Genomic DNA, 23,100 nt, shown 5'->3' on the forward strand with positions numbered 1-23,100 from the left:
CCCCACCGCAGGCAGGCAGATGGAGCGTCCCGCCCGCAAGCTGTCCCATCGCTCTCCGCGCGAGGGGGTGGCAGCGCGGCGTTGGGCCGGACGCGACGCTCAGGGCTGGCTGCTCCCCCCCTCTGTCTTCACCGAGCGTTGGTTTCGCCCGCTCTGCCGCCGCCATGGTGGATGAGGGCAAGGCTAGCAAGAGAGCAGCTTCTTCCGCGAGCCTGCGGGGCCAGGCTTCCGAAACTTCGTTTCTTCTAGCTCCCCCTCTGCCCCAGTCGTGACGGGACAGGAGCAGGCTGGTGCAGCTACAGCCGGCAGGTCTCTGTGCTCTCCCGCAGAAGCGGAGCGCAGCCTGCCGGCGGGCGGGCGTTTGCCAGGGACAAACGTGGCCGACCGCGCCGTAGCCAGAGCCTCGCCCGGGCTCACTGCCGCCCTTTTGCCAGGAACGAACATGGCGGCCCGGGGCTGCCTCGCACCACCCCTCATTCTCCAGCGCAACGCAGCCCAGCGCTAGCGCACGCAGTTTGGTGAATAGCGCCGGCGGCGGAGCGGGCGGTGCTACCGTGCGCATGCGCGCTGCCGCCTCATCTCGGCCGCCTGGCGGGGGCTGGCGGCGGGGACCCGTTAGCGCGGCAGGAAGCGCCCGGTCCCGCCGCCGCGCACCATGTCGAAGCGCCTGAGGAGCAGCGAGGTCTGCGCCGACTGCAGCGCCCAGGGTAGGCACCGGCGGCGGCCGGAGGCGCGGCGAAGGCACCGCAGCGGCCGGGCGAGCCCATCCCCCTCTCCTCAGACCGGGCAGCGGCTCTTTCCCCCCCTCAGGCGCTGAGGGGGCGCGGGCAGGTGGCGGCCGTGAGGGGCCGCGTGGGGCGGGAAGCGGCCGGGGCTCCGCCGGGCCCGTAATGCCCGCGGGCGCCGGGCCGGGTACCCCTGCGTGGCGGGGGGGCTCCTGTCAGTGGGTCGCCCCCGGGAGCGGCCCCGGCACCCGGCGCAGGGGGGGAAACGCGGCGCAGCGTCCCGGGGGAAGGTGGCGATCCCTGCGCCGGCCCGCACCTTCCCGGCGCCGTTCCGGGGGTGTCACCGCCTCGTAGCGGCCCCCACCCCCCACCCCGTCTGCGCGGAGTCGGTTTTGCCGGGTCTGGACCCGTTTTCAGCGGTTTTGCCTTGTATCGACCCTTTTCTGAAGGAGCCGTTCTCGTACCGAGCGGTGGTGCGCCCAGCCCTCTCTCCAGTTTGCTGTCACCTCAGCGGTAAAGCGGACAGGTCGCCCTGGTAGCCCGGCTGTTACCGCCGTCTCCCCCCCACTCTGCCCTCTCGGGGGCCAGACCTTGGGGAACGGCCCGTGGACAACGACCACGTCAGGTTGTAAGGGAATCTGGAAGTCCTCGGCTGGGAAAGGAGGAAGGCTTACCTAAAGGAGCCTTCCCGTCACGGAGCTAAGAGGTGGGAGGAGGGTGCAGGTTGGAAATGTGTCACCGAGAGGGACACTGGCCGTTTTGGGGGACTTGAGAAGGGGAGAGTGGGGCTGGCTTTGGAGACCATCCCTTATTCTGAGGGTCCGGGGGAAGTAACACTGAGACTTGTCAGGTGCACGGCTTGCCCCACGGCCTGGGTTGAGCGTAGGTATCCCAGGCTGCTAAGGAAAGGGTGTTCTGAAGTGCCCGGTAGACTGGGGTTGGAAATGTTCAGCGAGCAACACATGTTCTGTGCTGACATGCACATTGTCTGTCTTACACTGCAGATAAGTTTGGGAGCTTATTGAAACAAATCTTGGGTTTAGAAAGTCAGTTGTATCTCCTTTTCTGACCATCCATAGTTTTACTGTTCTTATATTGAAAACTGTCTGGATTACTTTTTTTTTTTCTTCAGCAACTATGTGTCTTTGCTGTTTTTCCTCCTCAGAGTTATGTAGCTTTTGTTGTTTGTGTTCTGTGCTGGTTCCTCCAATGTAATTACGTATGTACTGAAATGAATCAGAACACTGTAACAGGTAACATTTGAATGGCCAGCAGATAGGATGTGGGAAAAGGGGTAACTTTTGTAAAATGGGACTTCTGTTTAAAAAAAAAATAAAATAATAAAAATCTCGAATTAACTCCCAGGCACCTTTATCTTCATGTAATTTTGTTTTCACAATAAATAGAGCTTGCATATCTTCTGTAGGCAGTTTTCCCTATCTCCTTCAGGGTAGCGTATCTATGCTTTTAAACGTCAGTGGTGTTATGACTCTGAGATAAAGTTGTGTTACTGTGTTTGTATTTGTTAAGCTCGTCAGGACTATGCAGTGTATCACAATCACTATTAGGGTCATCCTGTAAGCCAGCCTTTTATTTTGTTGTGTTGTGACATTATAGCATTGTCAGATATTTACTTGATCTTGGTGAAGAAATCTGCTGGCTTATCCATATATATAAAGAAATCTTAGTTTAATCCTTTCTTAAATAAAAAAACCTCTTTTACTTAAGGCAGAGATAATTTGCCAGAGGGTGTTTGGGAGCTGCTGGGTGTGCAGCTGTGTCAGGAGACCTGGGGACTGCAGCCTTTCCACCCGCACCAGGTGTAGCAAGTGCAGGATGCTTGACTGCTGCCATAACTAGTACCTGCCCCTTGAACTTTATCGATAAATGCTTTGTTTCTAGGTGGAGTGTGAATAGTTTTCTTTTACATGAGGTGATTTTGTGTGTACTTTTCTGGTACACTTCCTATTCTCAGGCAGGAGTTCACTTTTCAAACTCACGGTTCAGGCTTGTCTTCATCACACACTTCCTGTTTTGAATCACTCTGCCATGTTCCTGAAAACAGATTTGACCTATCTTTCTGGTTTCTCCCCTTAAGTTTATTTTGGTATCGGCTTAAGCATATTTTGATTGCGTCCATAATTGGATCTCTTTTAAAAATGATTCAAACAAATTCCAGCACATACAATTTAATGAAATTTAAACCTGAAATACCAATTTGCTCATAACCTGACAGCTCACTCTGTGTATTTTCAGACTATCTAACACTCTGTTCCTTTTCCCTTTCCCATCCCCACCTGTTACTTCAGAACAAGTAAATGGTACTATTAAAAAAGCTCCTTCATTTAAACCAGTGTGACTCAGAAGACAGGTTGCAGTGCTTAACTTCCCGTTGCTTTTTGATCAGTTCACTCTCCATGATGCAAGCTGTTGAATCCACACTGTTCCATATCATTTATGCTTCTAAACTGGGGCCTGGGCTGCTGTCCGTCCTCCCTAACAATTAGTAGGAGCAAACAGCGTTCTCTTGGCCTGCTGTGCAGAACTTCTTGGTTCCCTTGCAAATCTGTCATCTTTTTTTTTTTAATTGTCATTTTTTTTGCAGCACACCATCCACACTTCAATGGTGCCAGTTTTTGACAGATTCTACATAAACGTGGATTCTTTCATCAGTGTGATTTAAGTAGAGTATACAAGCTGAAATTCTACGCAAGGCCTCAGCTTTTTTTCTTCAGAAGAATTTTTAAAGCCCCATTTCTGCTATGAAATGACCAAATAAACAGCAACTTACTTTATCATGGCTAAATAGACGTTGTTTCGAGCCATTTAGGTTAGATACTGAGATGGATTTCATCTGAAAAAACCCTAATGGTGACTGTTAGTCAAAACAGTGAGGTTCACAAGCAGCCTGTAACTAGTGATTGAAAGAAGAAACGTAATGGCTTTCAGAAGAATCCTATTAGTTTATCAATGAGTGTGTGATAAGGTTGTCTGTAATGAAAAGGGACTAGACTCATTAATCTGGAAGGCTGCCTCCAGTCTTGGGTTGTTAGGTTAGCGCTAATGCATCTCTTTTCATTGTTATTTTTTTACTACCTAGAAGTGAAAGTTGTTAAAATAATGGAATGATTTAATAAGGAGGTTGTGTGCTTGTTATTAATTTGTTTTTTTAAATTAGGTTAGGTGTTTTTCTCCTAAAACATATGCTTTAATTTGGCTCTGGGCTCTGATAGTTATCATCTGTGAATAGATGCTCCCATCCCTCATGGCCTGTGGTTTGAACAGGTTTGCCTACATTGCCTTCAGCACACACACAACATCAGCTCTGCTTAAAAACCACAACTATGATCAGATCTCATGTTTCAGGGATTCAGTAAATTTATTGCATGGGTCAGAGAGGACTTTTTTATGATGCACAATTGCTTAGATGTATTCTGACAGGATGCAGAAGATCTCTCATCAGATACTGGGCTTGTGCTGTACTCGCTTATTTAGCCTCAAACTCACCTCTGGATTTGAAATTAAGAATTTTCCGAAATAGAAGAGATCTTGAATTCCTTTTCTTTCTCCTGGGATGCGCTAGATCTGAAGGTCTGTCTTGCTACTCAGTTACTACAGGGTTCTTGGCCCGTTGAGTCTCTTGTCATTGACAGAAAACTGGAGTTTCTTCTGAAGACTGAGCTGAGAGCAGCAGAGGGACCTCGGTTTAATGTCCTGTTGTGCATATATTCAGTTTCAATCTGATGTAACTTTCGTACTTGGTTTTATACTTTTTGATGTTTGAAGCTACATAATAGCTAGTATATGATGTTTACTTCTTCTGCCCTCTGTCAGTTGTCTTTCTGGTTTGCTTATAAGATGGCATAGACTTCTGAGTTTTTCAAAAGAGCAGGTAGGTACTAGTGTTAGAAATATTTCTGTCGGACTCCACTAAATTACGTGTGAGCCCTTCAAGAAGGTAATAAATTTAGTGTTCTGATAGGCTTACAAAGAAAAATACTGTATTTTCATAGGAAGAACTGCAAAAAGTGGGGCTTTTTTCAGAGTTTGCACAGCGGTCTCCTTGCTGTCTTAGGACTCCCACATCCCCAATCAGCGCAAGGACTGTTATTGGCCTGGCAAGGTTGTAACATTTACAAGCTCATATAATGGCTAAGCAGTAAAGCTAAGGTTAGAAGGCAGGGCTCCTCATTTTAGGCTCTGTGTTTGCAATACAAGGTCATGTTGCCTTCTGTGTTGTAATTGATGTGTTCTTTTTCAGATCCTTGTTGGGCATCTATAAACAGGGGGATTCTGATCTGTGACGAATGCTGTAGTGTTCATCGAAGTTTGGGGCGTCATATCTCTCAAGTGAGACATCTCAAGCATACGCCATGGCCTCCCACACTGCTGCAGGTAAAAAGTAAAACTGCGTCTTCCTTCATTAACACTAGACATATTAATTTTTTTAACATTTTAAAATGGAACTTAAATTGCTGAGCTTTTGTTTGAGAGGGGCTGGTCCTTTTAAGCTTTCTTTTTCTAAGTTAGTCTTTTATTTCTCTTGTTTTGCCATGATGGACCACTAAAATCAGAATTGTCTGTGCCTTTTTAATTTGACGCCTTTGTTTTGGAAAGTCACCTTCAGCTTTTCTTTCAGACTTGTGCAATGCATCTGCTTCAAACAAAGTTTTCAACATACAGCAAGCCTCTCTTTTTTCTGTAGAGCTGCTGGTGGGAAGAGTAGAGAATTTTAAGAGGGTTCTTATTACATTCCATATAATAACCTCCTAGGCATGTGCCTGGTTCTGATATCCCAGTAGGTTATGGATGCTGGCACGTGAATCTGTTGGCTTGCTGTCTGCTTGAAAATAATTACAGATATTTGATCAGTCAGTCTGTGCAGCTAGCAGCAAAGTTCTTTACTGCCTGTTTGTATGCATTTTGGATTTCAGATGGTTGAAACACTGTACAATAATGGTGCTAACTCCATATGGGAACATTCGTTGCTGGACCCTGCCTCTGTTATGAGTGGAAGACGCAAAGCTAGCCCACAGGATAAAGTGCAGTAAGTGGAAAATTACAGAATTTTTATTTTTGTAGAAGTGTGATTATTTTGTTCAGTAATGACAGAGGAAACAAGGTATCCATGGAACATTTTGTTGCTGGAAGAGAACAGGAGTAAACTAGTTGTTTATTCACTGATTTTTTGCTTTTTTATTTAAAAAAATTCCAATAATTAGTTTTTTTAAATTTATTGCAAAAATAGAAATACATTGCTTGAATTTTCCAAACTATTGATTCCTGACCTTTAGCTTCAAATAGTGAAAACCTTTACTTGTACTTGAATCAAAAGACTTTTAATTCTTATGCCACATGCTTCAGTTAACTGAATGCTGCTAATGAGATTAAATTTGGTTGATGAATTAAAAAAAAATATTTCTATCGCTGTATATGGTGCTTCATTTTAAAATGTAAATAACTGCATATAGTAAATATAGATCTTAAGTTGACATAGTTTGAACGTTTACATCTGCAAAATACACAGTACATCCTAGAGTCTGCAGATATTTTGATGTTTGTAACAAAAGTATGCTCTGTATAGTTAGACAATCTGCACTGGGTTGCTTTTTTAATGAAAATATTCTTCTGTGTCTAACTTTGCTACTAGTAGCATGCGAAGATCTAATGCAATCTTCACTTGTGAATCTTCTTTTGTCTAGAGCATCTGTATTACTGTGAAATCACTAATAATTGTTTTCTTTCCCTTCTGTTGCTTTGGCTTCTCTTTGCAGTCCCAATAAAGCAGAATTCATTAGAGCTAAATATCAAATGTTAGCATTTGTTCATCGCTTGCCATGCCGAGAAGATGACAGCGTTACTGCCAAAGATCTTAGTAAGGTTAGTATGTTTTTTTTCTGGCAGTCTGCAGAAGCTACAACTTGTGCGTAACGGAACAGTGAAATCTGACTGAATTAAATTAGTTGCTTTTGACTTGAGATAACTATTGCTGTGCTTCAGCGCTATTACGTAAACAAATACAGCATGACTTCAACTTGAAGCCACTTTTTTTGGTAATATATATGGATACTGGACATGTGGATGGTTGAGAGGCATTAATTTGGGCTAAGGAGAAAAGATGTTTACATAAACCAGCTGCAGCAAGAATTCTTGCATACCCATTTCTAAAAGCATGGCTGAAAAAACAAATGCTGAATCACAGTTATTGCCGCTGTATTAAGTACAATCCTACTTGTTTTTCAGCAACTCCATTCCAGCGTAAGGACCGGGAATCTGGAAACGTGTTTGCGATTACTCTCCTTAGGAGCTCAAGCCAACTTCTTTCATCCTGTATGAACACTTTTTTCATTATTTTGATATACAGTCAATTCTTATACGTCGTAATATTTATTCTGATTTCAGCTGATACACATTATATTTCAATCTTTTACTCAGACCTGTTGATTAAGTAAATATTTTTCTCAATAACTTGTAGGAGAAAGGAAACACCCCGCTCCATGTTGCTGCTAAGGCAGGACAGACTTTACAAGCAGAATTATTAGCGGTTTATGGTGCTGATCCTGGCACGCAAGATTCCAATGGAAAAACTCCAATTGACTATGCAAGGTAGAAGGCTCTGACATGTATGATGCTGTTATATGTTAACTGATGTTCATAAATCACATGATGAATCTGCTTAGATATGTTTCTGTCCTGAAAATAATTTGACCGTTAAATGCTAATAAGTATGTTTTCCAGAAAGAGTGAATGCATAAAGAGTATAAATAAGCATTTTCATCATTTCATAGCCTGTATTCTCCTGGATGCTTGAGACAACAGTTGTGATCCCAATGAAACAGGCTGTGCCAAGCTACCAGCTCACAGAAAAGTAATCTGAGGAGAAGAATTTCTGCAGTTCAGCAAGCTGACTAGACTCCAGGAGTGCGGATTAACTAGGGAATTGCTGTAGGAAAGAGCTGGACTGCACAGATGGGTCAGGGAGCAGGGGATGGAGCCAGGCTTTTTAGTGGCAGTGAACTGTTAGGCGCATCCAGTCGCAGAACTGCACCCTCAGGAAAGCCTACCACATTCATGTCAAGGAAGATTAACCATGAATGTTTCTGCTGATCAGTTGGGCAGGAATGAGGCACTGCAAGACTTGCAGCACAGCGCTAAAGATTTTTGGTGTTTCTGTGCGAAATTGGACATTACTGATCAAGTAGAAGCTGTGCATTTGTGTAAATAAAACATCCTCATTGCTCTGCTTTTGAATTGAGGCCATACATGGAATCTGAAGACCGAATAAGTTCACTTGGTTGCAGAACACAGTATGCCAGAATATTTCTATTTTTCAATGCTATTAATCAAATGTGAAGTTGGGTGAGTTTGCTGCATGAGCTCAGGAACTGTCTAGAAAATTGTAAATAGAGTATTCAAAATAGCCTGTATAATCTGTTATTTTTCCTACAGTAAAGCAGTAGGCAAAGCTTTTCAGAGTCTTCACTGGCTCATTTTGGGGAGTTCATAAAAGTTTATCTATAGGTTTTTTCCCCACTGGAAGATACTGTTGAAAATCCTGCTGTGAGTCTGTGCTTTGATACACTCAAACATGTACAATGTTGAAGAGTGGCTTGTACTAAATCTATTTCTCTGACCATTTTTAAATTTTTTTGTATGTCTAAAAATGAATAACTAATGTAACTTTTGTGTGTGTGTGTAAACCAGACAAGGTGGGCATCATGAACTGGCAGAACGCCTGGTGGAAATTCAGTATGAACTCACAGACAGGTTAGCTTTCTATCTCTGTGGCAGGAAACCAGGTAAGTAGAAAAAACTACAGCCTGAGATCTTTCGGTGTTAATTATAGGGCAGTTAAAACTAAGGTATAGAGCGTTTGTGTCAGTGTGACTACACTTTTTATATGCATTTCAAATATTCTAATGTGATATACGTGAAGAAAGTATAAGATGTAAGATTAGTGATAATGCATTTAAAATTTAGATAAACCTGCAGGATTTTTAGTATTAAATGAAAAATTAAGTTCCTTTCTGTTTTTCCGCAAATATGTGTTCTATAAATGGAATACCCCTGAAAGTGTGGAGAAACCCACATATAAGGTCAGATGAGTGCTGTTTAACTTCAAGGAGCGAATTGCAGGGGAAATAAAAATTTTGTGAATGTTGAATAGTCTGTAGGAGATATTGTAGAAACTGTTGAAGTTTGGTGGTTTTTTTCCCACTGAAATGCAAAGGTAGGGGAGTATTCAATTAAGTAGGTACCTTTTGAACATGGGCACGCTTAAAAACTTTTAGCCATGTTAGCACTTAATTTTTTTTTAATGGAATTTTAATACAGTTGATAAGCCTGAATTACAATCTTCAACAGTACCAGGGAATTGTGGTAGAAACCTTCTTTTAAGACTTGCTAGCTTTCTGTAATTGGAAATTGAGTAATTACATGCAAGATAAATTATTCTATGTTTGCCTGTTGCGTATCTTCTTGGGTTTCTCATTGCTATGTCTTTTAGTAAAACTGAATACCAGCTGTATATCATGACGACATTAAAAACTGTAGTCCAGTAACAACCTATTAAAGTGCAATTTGTTTTCAACTCTAGAGCATAAGAATGGGCAGCACTTTGTTATACCTCAGATGGCGGACAGGTAGGTTGTTGATTCCATGTCATGTCTGAAAACATCAAAATAAAAAATAATTATTATTATTTAAATAAGAAGTAAGTTTCCTTTGCTTTCCAAACAACTTTTAAGGTTGTTGTCATTTCAACTTTTTAATGTGTGCCTTTATTGATCTTGGGAGCTTTTTTTTCTAGAAAGAATATTGGCATTTAAACAATATCAGAAAATTATAGAAGCTTACTGCATTTGTTAAAATGGAGGGGGAATGTGAGACAATTATATTAAGGGAAGATACATAGGGATTCCTGGGAAACAGATTTTGTGAATAATATAAGGACCAATTGAGTTAGTTTCCTGATACAGCATTTCAAAACTAATACTTGTAAGAAAGCTGCATTTTTCTTTGAAAATATTTATGCTTTTGATCATCCAAATGCTTTTAACTTTTGGTTACAATCAATGAAATCACATTTGTATAAAACATACCAAGTTTTAATCATAAGTGCCTATCTTTCTTTTATTGCTGTGCAATTGGAAATAAGACGGCTGTAAGTAAACTGTTCTACATATTGCTTGCAAAATTTCTGTGAAAAACTAATGAAATAAAACTTCTAGAAACCATGTAATAGTTGGTAAAATACTTAGTGTAAACGTGCAATTTTTTAGATATGCTGTGTTTAGCTATTGGATAAAGTACTGTGTATTTTCAGAGCAGAGTAAATATCACTTGCCTGATTGCACAGAGAGGGGAGGATGATACACAGAGAAAATGACTTGTTTAAAGCCACTGCTCAGAGCCTGCAGTACAACCTGTTTTACCTCTGCCTCGTGTCCTCCCCTGGTCTTGTCTAGGTGATTGCCTACACAGAGTTTTTATCTGAGCCTTTCCATCCTTGTAGGTCAGGGGAGTCTTCCCATGGGTGCTATAAATACGGACTTGAAATTTGTCAGCTTTCCTGATCTGTGGCTTTTGTGATAAATTGTGTTGAACTACACAATTTTCATCTTATGCCTCATGTTCATGTCTGGAAACAAAGAGAAGAGATTATTTACTGATCAGTACAGAATAATTTTAAGCAAGGCCTTATTGCTGTAGTCATTTGCCAGCCTGATAGTCACCTACCTCCTGCAGAGCCCAGTGAAATCCCGTGTGTTTTCTGTGAACTCAAGTTTTGGTCAGAATGATCATGTTGTTCAAATTCCTAACAGAAAGCATTTTGTTGCACTACAGCTTGACTGCTGCTTCAGCTATGCAAATGTGGGTATTTATATTCCAAAGGATTTTGGGATTCCTTTTGTTTTAAATTTAACATTGTTGTTTAGAAAAGCTTAAGAATATACCAATTGGTATATCAGTAATACCAATGTGTTAAAAACTGTATTAAAAATACTAAAAGACTAAGGAGTTTCAAATAAAAGTAACATTTTAATCATTGAATTATCGAAACATAGAATTTGTGTTTAAACAAACTATTAAATGCTGTCAATATAATGATCACTTTTTGTTTTCATAGCAGTCTAGATTTATCAGAACTTGCAAAAGCAGCTAAGAAGAAGCTTCAGTCTGTAAGTAAAACTTCTTTGAATGTCATAAACTCTGCACTTCATCTTTCAGGCTGGTTTCAGCTGCTGTTAATTCCTGCATAAATAAATGTGAACTCTGTAGCAAGTTAAACATCTGGAGAAAACCATGAAAATAGGCAGAAATGGAGGAGCAGAGATGATGAGAAATCCATGACGGAGAACAAGACTTGTTGGTCTTGTTTGGGGTAGTATCTCTAGGTCTGCCTCCCCAGTTCAAAACCTTAAACTTTGTTGTTTGTCTGGCGCTCGTGTATTTCATATAAATCTGTACGTTAAATGTTACTCTTTGCCTTTAGCTTTCTGGAAAGCCAGAATAGTGCATTACTGTCTGCTAATTAGTTGGTTGTAATGCCAGTTCACTACTACTGAAGTGTTGGTGACCAAATCCTTGCACAAGGTAGAATGGGGATATGTTTCTCCCTCTACTTACAATTTGCTTCTGCTAAAAACTTTATCAAAGGATAAACATTTTTGCAGTTAGGGGAAGAACAATCCTGGTGATATTCTTCTATGCGACAATGTCTGTTTTTCTCTAAAGGTAATTAACGCTAGCAGTCATAAAAATTCCAGCTAAGCAAGCCAGCATGTGTAGAACTGGTATTCAGATACAAACCAAATACGAATCTTACTTTAGAACTGGCTTTCTACTGTTAACATGCTGTTAGTGGCTACTTTAATGCATTGCTAGCTAGAAGTAGCTGGATTCCTACATTGTATTTTTGCGAGTTGTGGTGGGTTGACCCTGGCCAGCAGCCCAGCAGCAGCACAGTTCCCCTAGCAGGACTGGGAGAGCATAGGAACAGCAAAACTGAGAAAACTTGGTCTTTTTTTAATCAGGCAGGAGAGAAAAATCTGTTAACCAGTAAATGAAAAGTGTAGCACAGTGGTGGTGTCCCTGTATCTAGCAATCAGTGATGGTACGTGCCTGCTTAATGGATTGCTGTACTATGCAGGCTGAGAAACAAGCAATTATATAGGCTGAAAAACAGCCAAAGGAGAGCAGAGTTGTGCTCTTATAATTTCTGTTACAGAGATCTTACTAGGTTTTGTTTATTTTCAAGCTGTAATTATTCTCTTCTACCCTTAGCTAAGCAACCACTTATTTGAAGAACTTGCCATGGATGTGTATGATGAAGTTGACAGGAGGGAAACAGATGCAGGTGAATGACACTTTCTGGAATGTGTATAAAATTAATTTGAATTGTTACATTACATACAAGATGTTAGTGCAAGCACATGTTCTCTTTAAAGTACTTTTGTATTCAGTAATTACTGATAATGGTAGTTTCTTTGTCTTGCAATGTCTGAAGATGATGTTAATTGAAAAAATCTTGTGTTTTTTACAAAGTAGAGAACCCTCGGGGAGGGGAAAGCCTGCCTCTGAATTCATTGTGTTTGTGTTTGAAATTGTGGTCTTTTATTCTTTGACAAGAAACACTATCAAATAGTACAGGAAGGTTATTCCTTCTTTTTTTTTTTTTTTTTTTTTTTTTTCTTTTCTTCCCTGAACAGTTTGGCTGGCTACTCAGAATCATAGTACACTTGTGACAGAGACCACAGTGGTCCCTTTTCTTCCCGTAAATCCTGAATATTCCTCTACCAGGAATCAGGTATGCAATCTTCTTAATACTGTAGAACATTTTTATTTAATAGGCCAGATATTCTAAGTAATATTGCTTCATTGCTCTAGAAGCGTTTTATCTACTTGTGAAGAGGTTAAAATAGTTTAACGTTTCCCCTGCCCTGGAGTGTGCAGCTGGATAATTTAAATCACACTTTTTGTAATAAATGTAACTAAACGATCAACTCACTGTGCTGTAGTCTTACTTTTACCTGGGAACTCTGCTGTTTATCTAATACATGATGTCCTTTTTTTTCTTTTTTCCTGTATTATTTTGTAATTTAGGGAAGACAGAAACTGGCTCGATTTAATGCCCATGAATTTGCTACGCTAGTTATAGATATTCTAAGTGATGCCAAACGAAGACAACAGGGAAATCCTATCACTGGTTCAAAAGGTGAGCATATTTTTGGTTGTTGGCTCTTCTATATGCAGTTCTTCAGTAGTTTAATCGATACCATAGCCTCATTCAAAAGTACTATGAATGGAGAAAGAGATTTATACTGGTTTTATAAATTATAAGAATTAAATCATGGCTATTGACAGGCTATTGACAACATGCATTAGGCCACCAAAATAACGCTGAAATACAGAAGATTTGTCTGTTAAGGTTGGTATTTGTAATACAATTAAATCAAGTGGAATTTGTGCAATTCAGGAACATCTTTTTATATTGGGTGTGACTTTTATGATAACTTGGTAAAATTTTCCAGAATACTCCTGTACAGTTTTAGAGTGATACTTCTTTGGATTGGCAGCTAGGACGATGTCAGTGTTTTAGATGCTGGCTTTCCTGGCTGCTCTAAATACGCAGGACAGTGCTGTAATTCAGATGGTTTTGAGTTTATTGCTATTCACCTAAAAATGTTTACTTTCTGTATTTCTTGAGCATGATAGGTATCAAACAATACAAATACCTGTGCTGACAACCAGACAGAGCCATAGTTCTAGCCATGATGGTGTGAAACAAGATTTGAACAGTAGTTCTCCCTCTGGAGAGAAAATACCAAAAAAATCTTTCCTGACTTGTAATTTTTCCCTATTTTTTTTTTTTTCATTTGAATGTTGACATCCATTTGTCCAGTGTAGTCTGTTTTGGGTTTTTTCCCTTATTTTACTGCTAAAGCATGATTCTCACCACTTTAACTTGCCTAACCACTTAACATGAAATGAAAAGACAAAACCATAAAACTTTGATGTTTTGAACAATAATAATCCATACCTCTTAGGTGGATCTAACTTATTTTTTTTTCTTTTAACTGGGCTAGTCAAATGATACTTTATTATGGCATGTCTTGTATTGTCTCTCTGGATGAAAATATTTTCTGATATTTTTTTTTTTAATTACTTGGAAGCGCATACTTTAATTTCTTCTCCAAACTTACTAGTATATTTTTCAATGGTGTATGTTGTTCTACAGAAAATGTGGAACTGATACTCAAATCAATCAGCAATCAACATAGTAGTGAAAGTCAGGATAATGACCAGCCTGATTATGACAGCGTTGCTTCAGATGAAGATACAGATCTGGAAACAAATGCAGCTAAATCAAACAGACAGAAGGTAGGTTTGAAATATTTTTTATCCGTAAAGGTAACCTGCTGTCAGTCTTGCCACTTGTGAGGAGATTTAACATGCATAAATTATGAGAAAATGAGTATTTTAATTCATTTTCAGCTTCATTTCAGAATCATCCCTCAGTCTATGAAATTTCTAACAAAATTAAGTGTTGTGACATAAGGAATTTACATTGTAAATAAAATACTCCTCTAGAAAAGTAGTGTTTGCCACTGTGCGTATCTGGAGATAAGATATAGATCTAATTACACAAATGAAATAATTGGATCTACCAAAACACTCTTAATCGGTGATTCCATGGTATTTGACACACTGCTTTCTACTGAAGAAATATTTATAGCAGCCCAAGAGTGACTGAGTGTTTTAAACCATTCCTGAAAATAATGCAGCATGGTAAAGGAGGGGCAGTAAACCTAGTAGCTGTTGTTTAGTCTTCCCTTGTAATATGCACACTGGATATTTAGTAATCTGTCTTTTATGACTTTCCAGTTCTTTATTGTATATTTTTTAAAAATCCTTATGAAACAGTATTGTGTCACTGAAATGCTATGCACAAAAACATTTGTCTCAGAGGAGCTAAGAGTTAACTGATGTAAAATTTCTTTTATATTGGACTAAAATTATTTTAATTAATGGATCTTACTAATTTGAACTTAATTTAAACCATGATTCCTTTAAAGTAAGTTCATGAAAAGCTGTTGAAAATCTCATTTTCTTGTTTTCTTTTGGTAATCTATTTCTTAATGGTGTAAGTATTTTTTGTCTTGCTGTTCATAGAGTCTGGATTCAGACTTGTCAGATGGACCAGTGACAGCCCAAGAATATATGCAAGTTAAAAATGCATTGGTGGCTTCTGAGGTAAAGATTCAGCAGTTAATGAAAGTGAACATCAACTTGAGCGATGAGCTGAGAATCATGCAGAAAAAGGTAACGAGCACAGTAGCGTAACCCTGATGTATTTTAAGTTGGCCAGAATAAACCTGCTGAAAGTACAGATGCAATAACCCAATATTAGGATAGTGAGAAAACTTTTTTTAAACGGAGCTGCTTTGGAATCAGATATGAGACTATAAATGTATATGTGCAGCACATGTTTTGAATGGTTTTTCGTGGAGATGATGTTGGTGATCTGCTTAGTTCACTTTGACCTAAGTTTTCCAAGTGACAAGGCAGTTGTTGCAAGTCTTGTATGTTTTTGCTGTCTTGCCTCAAGAGAAGCAGTTTTCAACAATGAGGAAGTAAGTAAGCACACATCTTATGTCTGTGCACATATCTATATAATGTGCTTCCAACTTTTCCGGTAAATGTGTTGGGTTTTTTCCATTAATAAGCCTAGCTGGAATGAAGGGAAATTAAAATCCCAATCCAGTTTGGCAGTAGAAAATAATCTGAAATGTGGCAATACAATATAAAGTTCCTGTATACCAGGAGGCAAAGATTTATTTGTTTGTATTTGAATATATACAAAATACATATTTTTGAAATAGCACATAAAGGATATAGTGGTAAACTCAATTACTGCTTTAAACCTTCAGTGTGGGTTTTGTCTAGACAAGGATAAGGTAGTGGTATCTCTTTTACAACTGAATTACTATGTATAGAAGTCTTATACAAATGGTAAACTGAACATTTTCTGCTAAAATCCTGAATTTAAAGCTCCAAAAACCCAGTTTTGAAGCCAGACCTTCTAATACTTATATAAACAAATCAACAATTTAAATGCCTTGCCAATGTTCTGGTAAATAGAGATTTTTGTGGGATAAAGGAGGATTTCTATCTGTATTGAGTTCACTGTCCTGTCTGTCAAGCTAGCTTAGAAAGGGCTGGCTGCTTCCTCAAATTAATTCTTCATCTGGTGTTAAAAATCCTGTTTTCCAAATAATTACAATACTGCAAGACTTACAGTATGTGCTGCAGAAAGCTCTCTCCCTGTAGAGGAACTGTTGTTGCAGAGGCGAACCTGTGCTGAGAGCTTGTTTCCCTGTTGTTTCGGGGCAGAGAGGCTGATGCTTTGGAGAATGGTGGGGACCGTTGAGCTCTTCGCATCTGAGGCCAAGCTAATTCAGCAGATTCGAATCTCCTTGTCTGTGAAGTGCCATCCTTCTGTTACAATGGTGTTCAGCCTTTCAGGTCTATTGGAATGGTGAATACTGAGAGGAACCTAAGAGATCTCAGGGTGTTTCCTTGGTCTTTTAACAGCTTGCACTGGTGAAGCATTTCTCTGCATCAATTTAATTAACTTTTCACTTATATTGAGTTTCTTTAAACAGATATAGTCTGTTTAAGGTTAAAAAATCTTTAGGGCCTATGAATTAATGACACTTTAGCCATGTATATGTGGTGTAGCAGAAGAGACATCATTGCTGTGCTGCAGTTTAACTTGTTTTGAAAGATGGCATGGCCAGGGCTTACTCCATCTTGAAGACGACTTGTTGCACTATTTTTATGTCCTGATGACGTATATAGCCGTGGGGCTGCTTTGACTTAGTGTTTGCTGGCTCTGGATTGGTGAAGAATCGCTATAGCCGTGCATGATTGCAGAATGCAGGATGGGAGGAAGGGGTAACAGCCGTCTTGGCTCTAAGCTGCTGGGAACTGCAGTACAATATGGGAAGTCTCTGCTGGGTTATTTGTGGCAAGACACCAATACATTTGTACTACTTCAGAAATTTTAATGCAATAGATGTCATTCAAGAGTCTTTGGTTTTTTGGCTTTTTTTTCTAAGCAAGGGCTTAGAAGGTCATAAACTAAAAAACTCTATCCACTTTATGTATCACCTTATTAGCCAATGGTGTATCTAATCTTTTGCATGGCAATTCCTAAGCAAAAGATGCTCATTAAAGAAGAGGCAAAGCTGCACTTGATGAATGCCACTTTAGAGTAGATTCTTTCGAAATAAAAATGAAAATAGTTCTGTTACTTTGATGGGCATTCTAATGGAAATGCAGACTTTTTTTTTTTTTTTTTTTTTAGCTGCTTATAGGCGGGTAAGACTTTGGTCTGAGTTTACATTAGCTGTTGGCTAAAACTGCACCAAAAGCACAGTTATAAAATGTGGAAGAAGTTTGGAAGACGATGACTATAAAATTGACTTATTTAATTGCCTTTAATGTCAAACTTTAGAGGGATAGCTTAGCTCCTGCCTGATCCTCAAATCTTAAGACTTGATACATCTTAATACAGAGCACACAGAAAGTGAGGAAAAAAAGCATTAGTTATCTTGATGGAAGTCTGCTCATTTAATTTAGGGTTCTGCAAAGTGCTCTAGGCAAAATAGGATTTTTTTTTTAAATAGAGATAATGTTCTTGAAGGTTCATGTGATGCAAAGTAAATGCAAGTAGTAAATATGCAATTTCCTGTTTAAAAGGCCATCAGCTGTTTGAAAAATACTCAATTATTGTTAGGGAGATACTGACTGTTTTACATCTTTTCTTTATGATGTGTTAATATAGCAAACTTAATCCGAGTAACTCCATAAAAAAAACCACCCAGAATTGTTGCATTTTTACTATTCATCAAATACATAATAATAAAAACCTTTAAAATTATTTCTTGTTGGCTTCTTAGAAAGCAGTAGCTGATACTTAATTTTCATAAGCTAAACTCTCTTCTTGCTTTGCAGAGCAAGCTCTAGTTCTCTTTGCGCTGCCTCTGGTGTCTGTGCTGTAGTTTTGGCATTTTCAGATTTGATGGGCCTTATGTTAAAGTCCTCTTTAAGTTTTTGTATTGACTGCTGAAATGGATCACTTTGCTTGAAAAACTGTTTTGTTGGCAGTCCTTCCCCCCATGAGCTCATTATATTACATGATTCATGTGCCAGTACAGCCAGGCTGGAAGAAATGGATTGTGTTGGTTTTTTTTAACTAAAACAACCAATTTTAAGATCTAATTTAGCTTGCATCCCAGCAAAAAGTGCTGGAAATCAGCACATAAATATTTCTGGATGTGGAACATAGATGTTTCTGTTTATACTAAGCAAATCAAGTAGACTTTGAAAAAAGAAATCAAACCCCAGCTACTAGTAGCTGGATTTACTAGTAAAGCTGACAAGCGTGTATTGTTTAGTCAGTTTGGTTTTGACGCTTGCTCTTAGAAAAACAAAGTCCCACTGCTAAACATTTCTTTCAGCTTCAAACGCTACAGAGTGAAAATACCAACCTCAGAAGACAGGCCACAACCAATATATATCAGGTCCAAAGTGGTTCTGAGTACACAGACCCTACCAACAATTCTTCTTTAAAGCGGCGACCATCTGCACGGGGTAGCAGACCCATGTCCATGTATGAGACTGGATCAGGTCAGAAACCCTACCTCCCCATGGGAGAGGTCACATACCCAGAAGAAAGCATAACAAGACTGCAGCCTTTCCCTCCACATGTAAGTAAAACTGCTGATGCTTCTGCATTTCTTATGTTCAGCTTTTCTGTCTATTCCAACTGTTCTCTTTTACCAAAGCTGCTCAACTGTCTGCTTCAGAGTGAATTTGAACTGTCAGAATTGTTAATGTTTGCTGTATTAACATGTCTGCAGGATCTTGATGTTTTGAAAAGTAAAAGCTATAACAACTCTGGAATATGTAAACTGGAGCTTTTGGCTTCTGCTCAGCTGTTTCTTTTAACCACAATGTATATGCCAAATATCAATGTGTGGCTGTTTGAAAACCAGGAGGGGGGGTGGGGTGGAATAGTATTCCGAGAAGGTAGGGTGAAGTTCATGGATTTCTTTCTTGAGATATACAGGCATGTGCCAATTTGTGGAACTTCAGAACCACCTTTCAAAAATAAAAGTGAAGCTAACTTTTTCGGTAGGCCACCAATTTCTTATTCTGAGTTTGGAACTGGAGGCTGAAGATGGTTTAGATCTGTTAGTTGAACAAATTCTTCTGGTTTAGTATTTTCCTGTATGATGTGCTAATAGTGGAGAGGGAGTTCAGCATTAGCCCCAAGGATTCTGCACTGACGTGTTCACACTTTAGATAAGTGACCCAACAGACACTAGTGCTTATTAAAGTTTTTTGTTTGCCCTGTGGAATATGGGACAATATTTTTTAGGCACGTATTTAACATTTGTAGATTTGGTTCAATATATTTCCTTGTTGATAGCACTATCTTGTATTTCCTTCCAGATAAACAATTAAACCCTTTAAAACATATTGGCATGTTGATATAAAGGCAGCAAGAAATGCCAGAATTCTTTTGTATGTGGCAGTGTTTGCAAAACATGACGGTGCTTTGTAAAGGGCCTTTGGTCATTTGGCTTGAAATTTGGATAGAAGTAGCGGTTCTGAAGCATTAATTTGTTACGTGGAGTTAGTTAATTTGGTATTATGGTGAATGTATTTTATTCTCTGTGGAACTTAGCACCTCCGGAATATCAGTATTTGAATTAACACGAAGTCAATTGTATTTTGAAAGAATTAAGTCCACTCGGGCTTAGCCAAATTCTCAAAATAATTCTTACTTTGTCATCTCCATGGTTTTAAGAATGTTCCTTTATTTCCGTTAAGAATTTATTTGTGTTTTGTTTTTGGTTTTCCCGAGTGTTTTTCTCTTTCCCATTTTTAGATCGGGAGGAGTGCGTTTGTGACCTCCTCTTCATCTCTACCTTCCTTCCCCTCCACGCTTTCCTGGTCAAGGGATGAAAGCACACGAAGGGTTAAGTACCTTCCCAATCAGTCTTTTACCTGGAGGAGGTGGCAATCTCCCCAGAAGCCGTTATGCCTCTGTCTTCTCCCCTTTCATGCTGATTAGCCTTCATGCTTGCATGAAGCAGTATTTCATCACTTTCGGTTTCTTCTGCCACATGCTGTGGATACTTGCCTCTCTAACTTCACAACAGCTAAAATCTGTAGCATTTAACACTGTGCACAGTTACTCCAGATCACTCGTTCAACTGTCTAACGCTGAAAACAGCCAGAAGACAAGTTGGTTGCTGTTTGGAAAGTAACCTGGCAGGGTTATATTTCATAAGCCAATACATAACTCTCCCTACTGACTAAAATGCACTGCATGAGGCGTATGAAGCTCACTGGATCCTAGCTTTAAAGCCTGCTTTCTTTGGGGGCTGTCAATTTGCACCAGTCCAAGTTGGTACTGATTGACCGTTATCTCACAGATGTTCTTTAGTTTGTTTGAAATGAGTTCTCGAAGCATCCAAACAGTCATTTGTATTGCCCTCCCATACGTTTAGTGTCAGGTAGCCTGCTTTCTGCTGACATTGATAGGCGAAAGTCTGAATGTGCATGGGAGTTGTTTTTAGCAAGATTCCTTTCAGGGCAAGGTTAAAGACACTGAGAGTGTATAAAGGAAGCTTATATTGGTGTTCCATCAGGATCTACAAAACTTTGTTCTTAGGGGTTTTGTTAGCTACATTACTGACTCTAGGGGAAAAAAATTGCAGTGTTACCAAGAAACATTAAATGCATTCTGTAAGCTTATGTTATTCCAAAGACACTGTCTTTGCTGTGGCCTCGTATGTGAGCTATTAGCTATTTGAAGAAACCCTTGTCCAGCTGCTTAAACTTTTCTTAAACACTGTTCTCTCTTTTTGTAGTGGGATGCTTAAATCTAGTCTTACTCAGATTCATTTGCTAGAAGCGAGCATAAAATGCCACCTTGCCCTAGAATGCATTTAGCAAGACAAACAGTTTGATAGAGTGGTCTGTCTGTGACAGCTTCTTTTTAGACTGTTTTATTTGGGATCCTTGAACTAATTGCAAGTTGCATATTCAAAAGAAGGGAAAAGCACGTTGCATTTGCAACTCTAGAATAACATCCGGTTTTGGCTGTGAAGGGGCTGTGACTGAAGTAATGGGCACTGAGCAGGTACAGCTTGATGTGTCACAGACTAATGAATGCTGAAGACGAGCAACCCATAGGTTTCACACTGCTGTTTGACCAGCCTGAGCTACCAGCTTGCACTGCTTGCGTAAAGTACCCTCCATCATCATCAGGAGTTGATTACATTTCAAGGTCTTGCTCTGACTAAACCTCGTTAACTTAGCAAATATCGATACAGGGTCCTTTGGACTGGTTCTAGATGTTTATGTCTCATTTCTTAGGAAATGAGTAGCTTATATCCATTTTGTTGTACCACATGTTCAAGACTTAGGCTCTGCTTATTTCTGTGTTAAGACTTTCTGAGAGTAAACTTGAGAGAGAAGTATTTGTATTTCTTTGTAAGACTTAACTGATTTTGAAAAAATCTTTCAAGAAAAGTTCTCTCTTTTTGCTCTGCTTTTTCTGTGTGGTTAGTATAATGAAGTTATTGTCTCGTTCAGTTTTTTGGGTAAGCATAGTAGAGTCTCTAATCAAATTTTACTATATAATACTAAATTTTTCAAAAAACACATCTGTGGGTTTAGATGTTGAATGATCATACCCTGGCCTCTTCCTGCCAGGATAAAGAACCTGCTTTTCAAATTCTTGTGTCCCCATTTTAACTGTACAATGTATGGACATATCAGTCAAGAAAATATTAGATTTGCAAGTAGGACTAGATGATAAAACTTAGAAGGGAATATCCTGCTTGGTCAAATGCAAATCTAGGTTTGGCTGCAGCTGATACCAGTACTGTGTAGTACTAGAAACTTGCAGAGGTTTTGTTTCTTTCTTTTATTGTACACTGATTCTATACTGTATTACTGATTCTGTAATATCCTATTCTTGTAAATCATTGTTGTCATTTGTATTTCTGAGCATAGCATACAGCTTTGCCACTAATCGTATTGTTTTCCACTATACATCTGGGAAAAGGGAAAGATCAGACCCTACATGTAATAGCTTCATATCTTCAAAATATGTATCACTTTTACAATTGATTTTTACTAGCTATCCTGAGAGGTGAGCATTAAAAAAATGCTGTTTTTTTCCTTCTGTGCAGAGTAACTTTAAAATGGACGGAAAACGTTCATCCTCCAGGTGTTCAGAGTTAAGAATTGTTGGGTTTAACATTAAATGAGCGCTTAACAAATGTACTGGATCTTAACCAATGAAAACCAATTCCCAGTCACGTTTTTGGTCTGTCCTGGAGGTAGAAGTATTAGTTTGTAAGTGTATGGATTGGGGATGCAAATGGAAGGTGTCCCTTACAGTCTAACACTCGAGATTCCCTCTTCCTGACTTCAGAGTATCTGTAAGGCTCCACAGCTGGTTCTTCACTGGAGATTGCAGAGGACCCTCTTACCTGAGCAGTGTCTGTGACTAAGGCAGGAGCTGATGCGGAGGCTGATCTGTACGTAGAGTGGCACTGATGTGGCACACGAGCAAATGGATGAGCTGTAGTAGGCACTTCTGATGAGCTTTGCAATTTTTAGGACTAGAGTAAGCAGATGTGTGGTGATCCTGGGGCCTGGTTGAGGACGGGAGTGTGCCTCAGGGGCTTCAAGCTGCAAACTCATGAGATTGGTCTGATAGTAGGTATTCATAGCATAGACCTTCAGGATGTTGCATTGCCTGGGCATAAAAGATCCAAAAGGCTAAACCAGGTCAGAGGAGGGAGCCTAGCTCTCTATCTGAAAGTCTGCTTTGACTCTCTTGCTGACAGGGGGCTATATGTTCGGATCTGCAGGGAGAGTGCTCTTGAGCTGCCATGGTGCAAGTATGCTTATGGGTGTTAGCAGCCCTCCAAGAGGGTAAAACAAACAAACGAAAAAAGTTGAAAAGGAGTTTAGGAAAAAAACCCCAAGCGTCGTCCTTGCCCATGGATTGGATGCTTTACTGGGAGGTGCAGAACTGGTCTGTGTGGGAGTGGGAGGTGGTGAGTGTTCTGCCATCGCACCTGGGAGGAGGTGCATGTTGTCAGAGGCAGGGGGTGGGCGGTGCTGGTTCCTGGTGTGGGCGAAGTCACTGGTATCTCCTCAGGGAATGCCACTTGAAGGGGAGAGCTGGAAAATACTGAGCCTCTGGGCTCTGTTTATGGCTTCCACCCTCTGGAGCAGCACACTGCCACTGGGCCTTCCCATGCTTGGACTAGCC

The 23,100-nt window shown here is 39.9% G+C and overlaps 1 protein-coding gene across 7 annotated transcripts in view; it reads left to right on the top strand.

Moving 5' to 3' along the window:
* The first annotated feature begins 13 nt into the window (after positions 1-13).
* The window catches only part of GIT2 (GIT ArfGAP 2), a 33,278-nt gene continuing 10,191 nt past the window's right edge, over positions 14-23,100 (top strand). Inside the window, exons 1-16 of one of the 7 annotated variants that reach the window (XM_075769649.1) lie at positions 206-707; positions 4,987-5,120; positions 5,660-5,772; positions 6,500-6,605; positions 6,969-7,055; positions 7,201-7,331; positions 8,430-8,524; positions 9,322-9,367; positions 10,855-10,906; positions 12,012-12,084; positions 12,437-12,534; positions 12,831-12,942; positions 13,966-14,108; positions 14,901-15,050; positions 18,254-18,502; positions 19,690-19,779. In XM_075769649.1, the coding sequence (XP_075625764.1) occupies positions 656-707; positions 4,987-5,120; positions 5,660-5,772; positions 6,500-6,605; positions 6,969-7,055; positions 7,201-7,331; positions 8,430-8,524; positions 9,322-9,367; positions 10,855-10,906; positions 12,012-12,084; positions 12,437-12,534; positions 12,831-12,942; positions 13,966-14,108; positions 14,901-15,050; positions 18,254-18,502; positions 19,690-19,779 (1,731 nt within the window). In that variant the 5' untranslated portion in view covers positions 206-655. Of the gene's footprint in view, positions 708-4,986; positions 5,121-5,659; positions 5,773-6,499; positions 6,606-6,968; positions 7,056-7,200; positions 7,332-8,429; positions 8,525-9,321; positions 9,368-10,854; positions 10,907-12,011; positions 12,085-12,436; positions 12,535-12,830; positions 12,943-13,965; positions 14,109-14,900; positions 15,051-18,253; positions 18,503-19,689; positions 19,780-23,100 lie in introns of all 7 variants that reach the window. The other 6 variants (XM_075769643.1, XM_075769644.1, XM_075769647.1 and 3 more) reach the window with 6 other exon arrangements.

The sequence above is a fragment of the Balearica regulorum genome, chromosome 17 (genome assembly GCF_011004875.1).
Source record: "Balearica regulorum gibbericeps isolate bBalReg1 chromosome 17, bBalReg1.pri, whole genome shotgun sequence".
Classification (NCBI taxonomy): Eukaryota; Metazoa; Chordata; class Aves; order Gruiformes; family Gruidae; genus Balearica; species Balearica regulorum.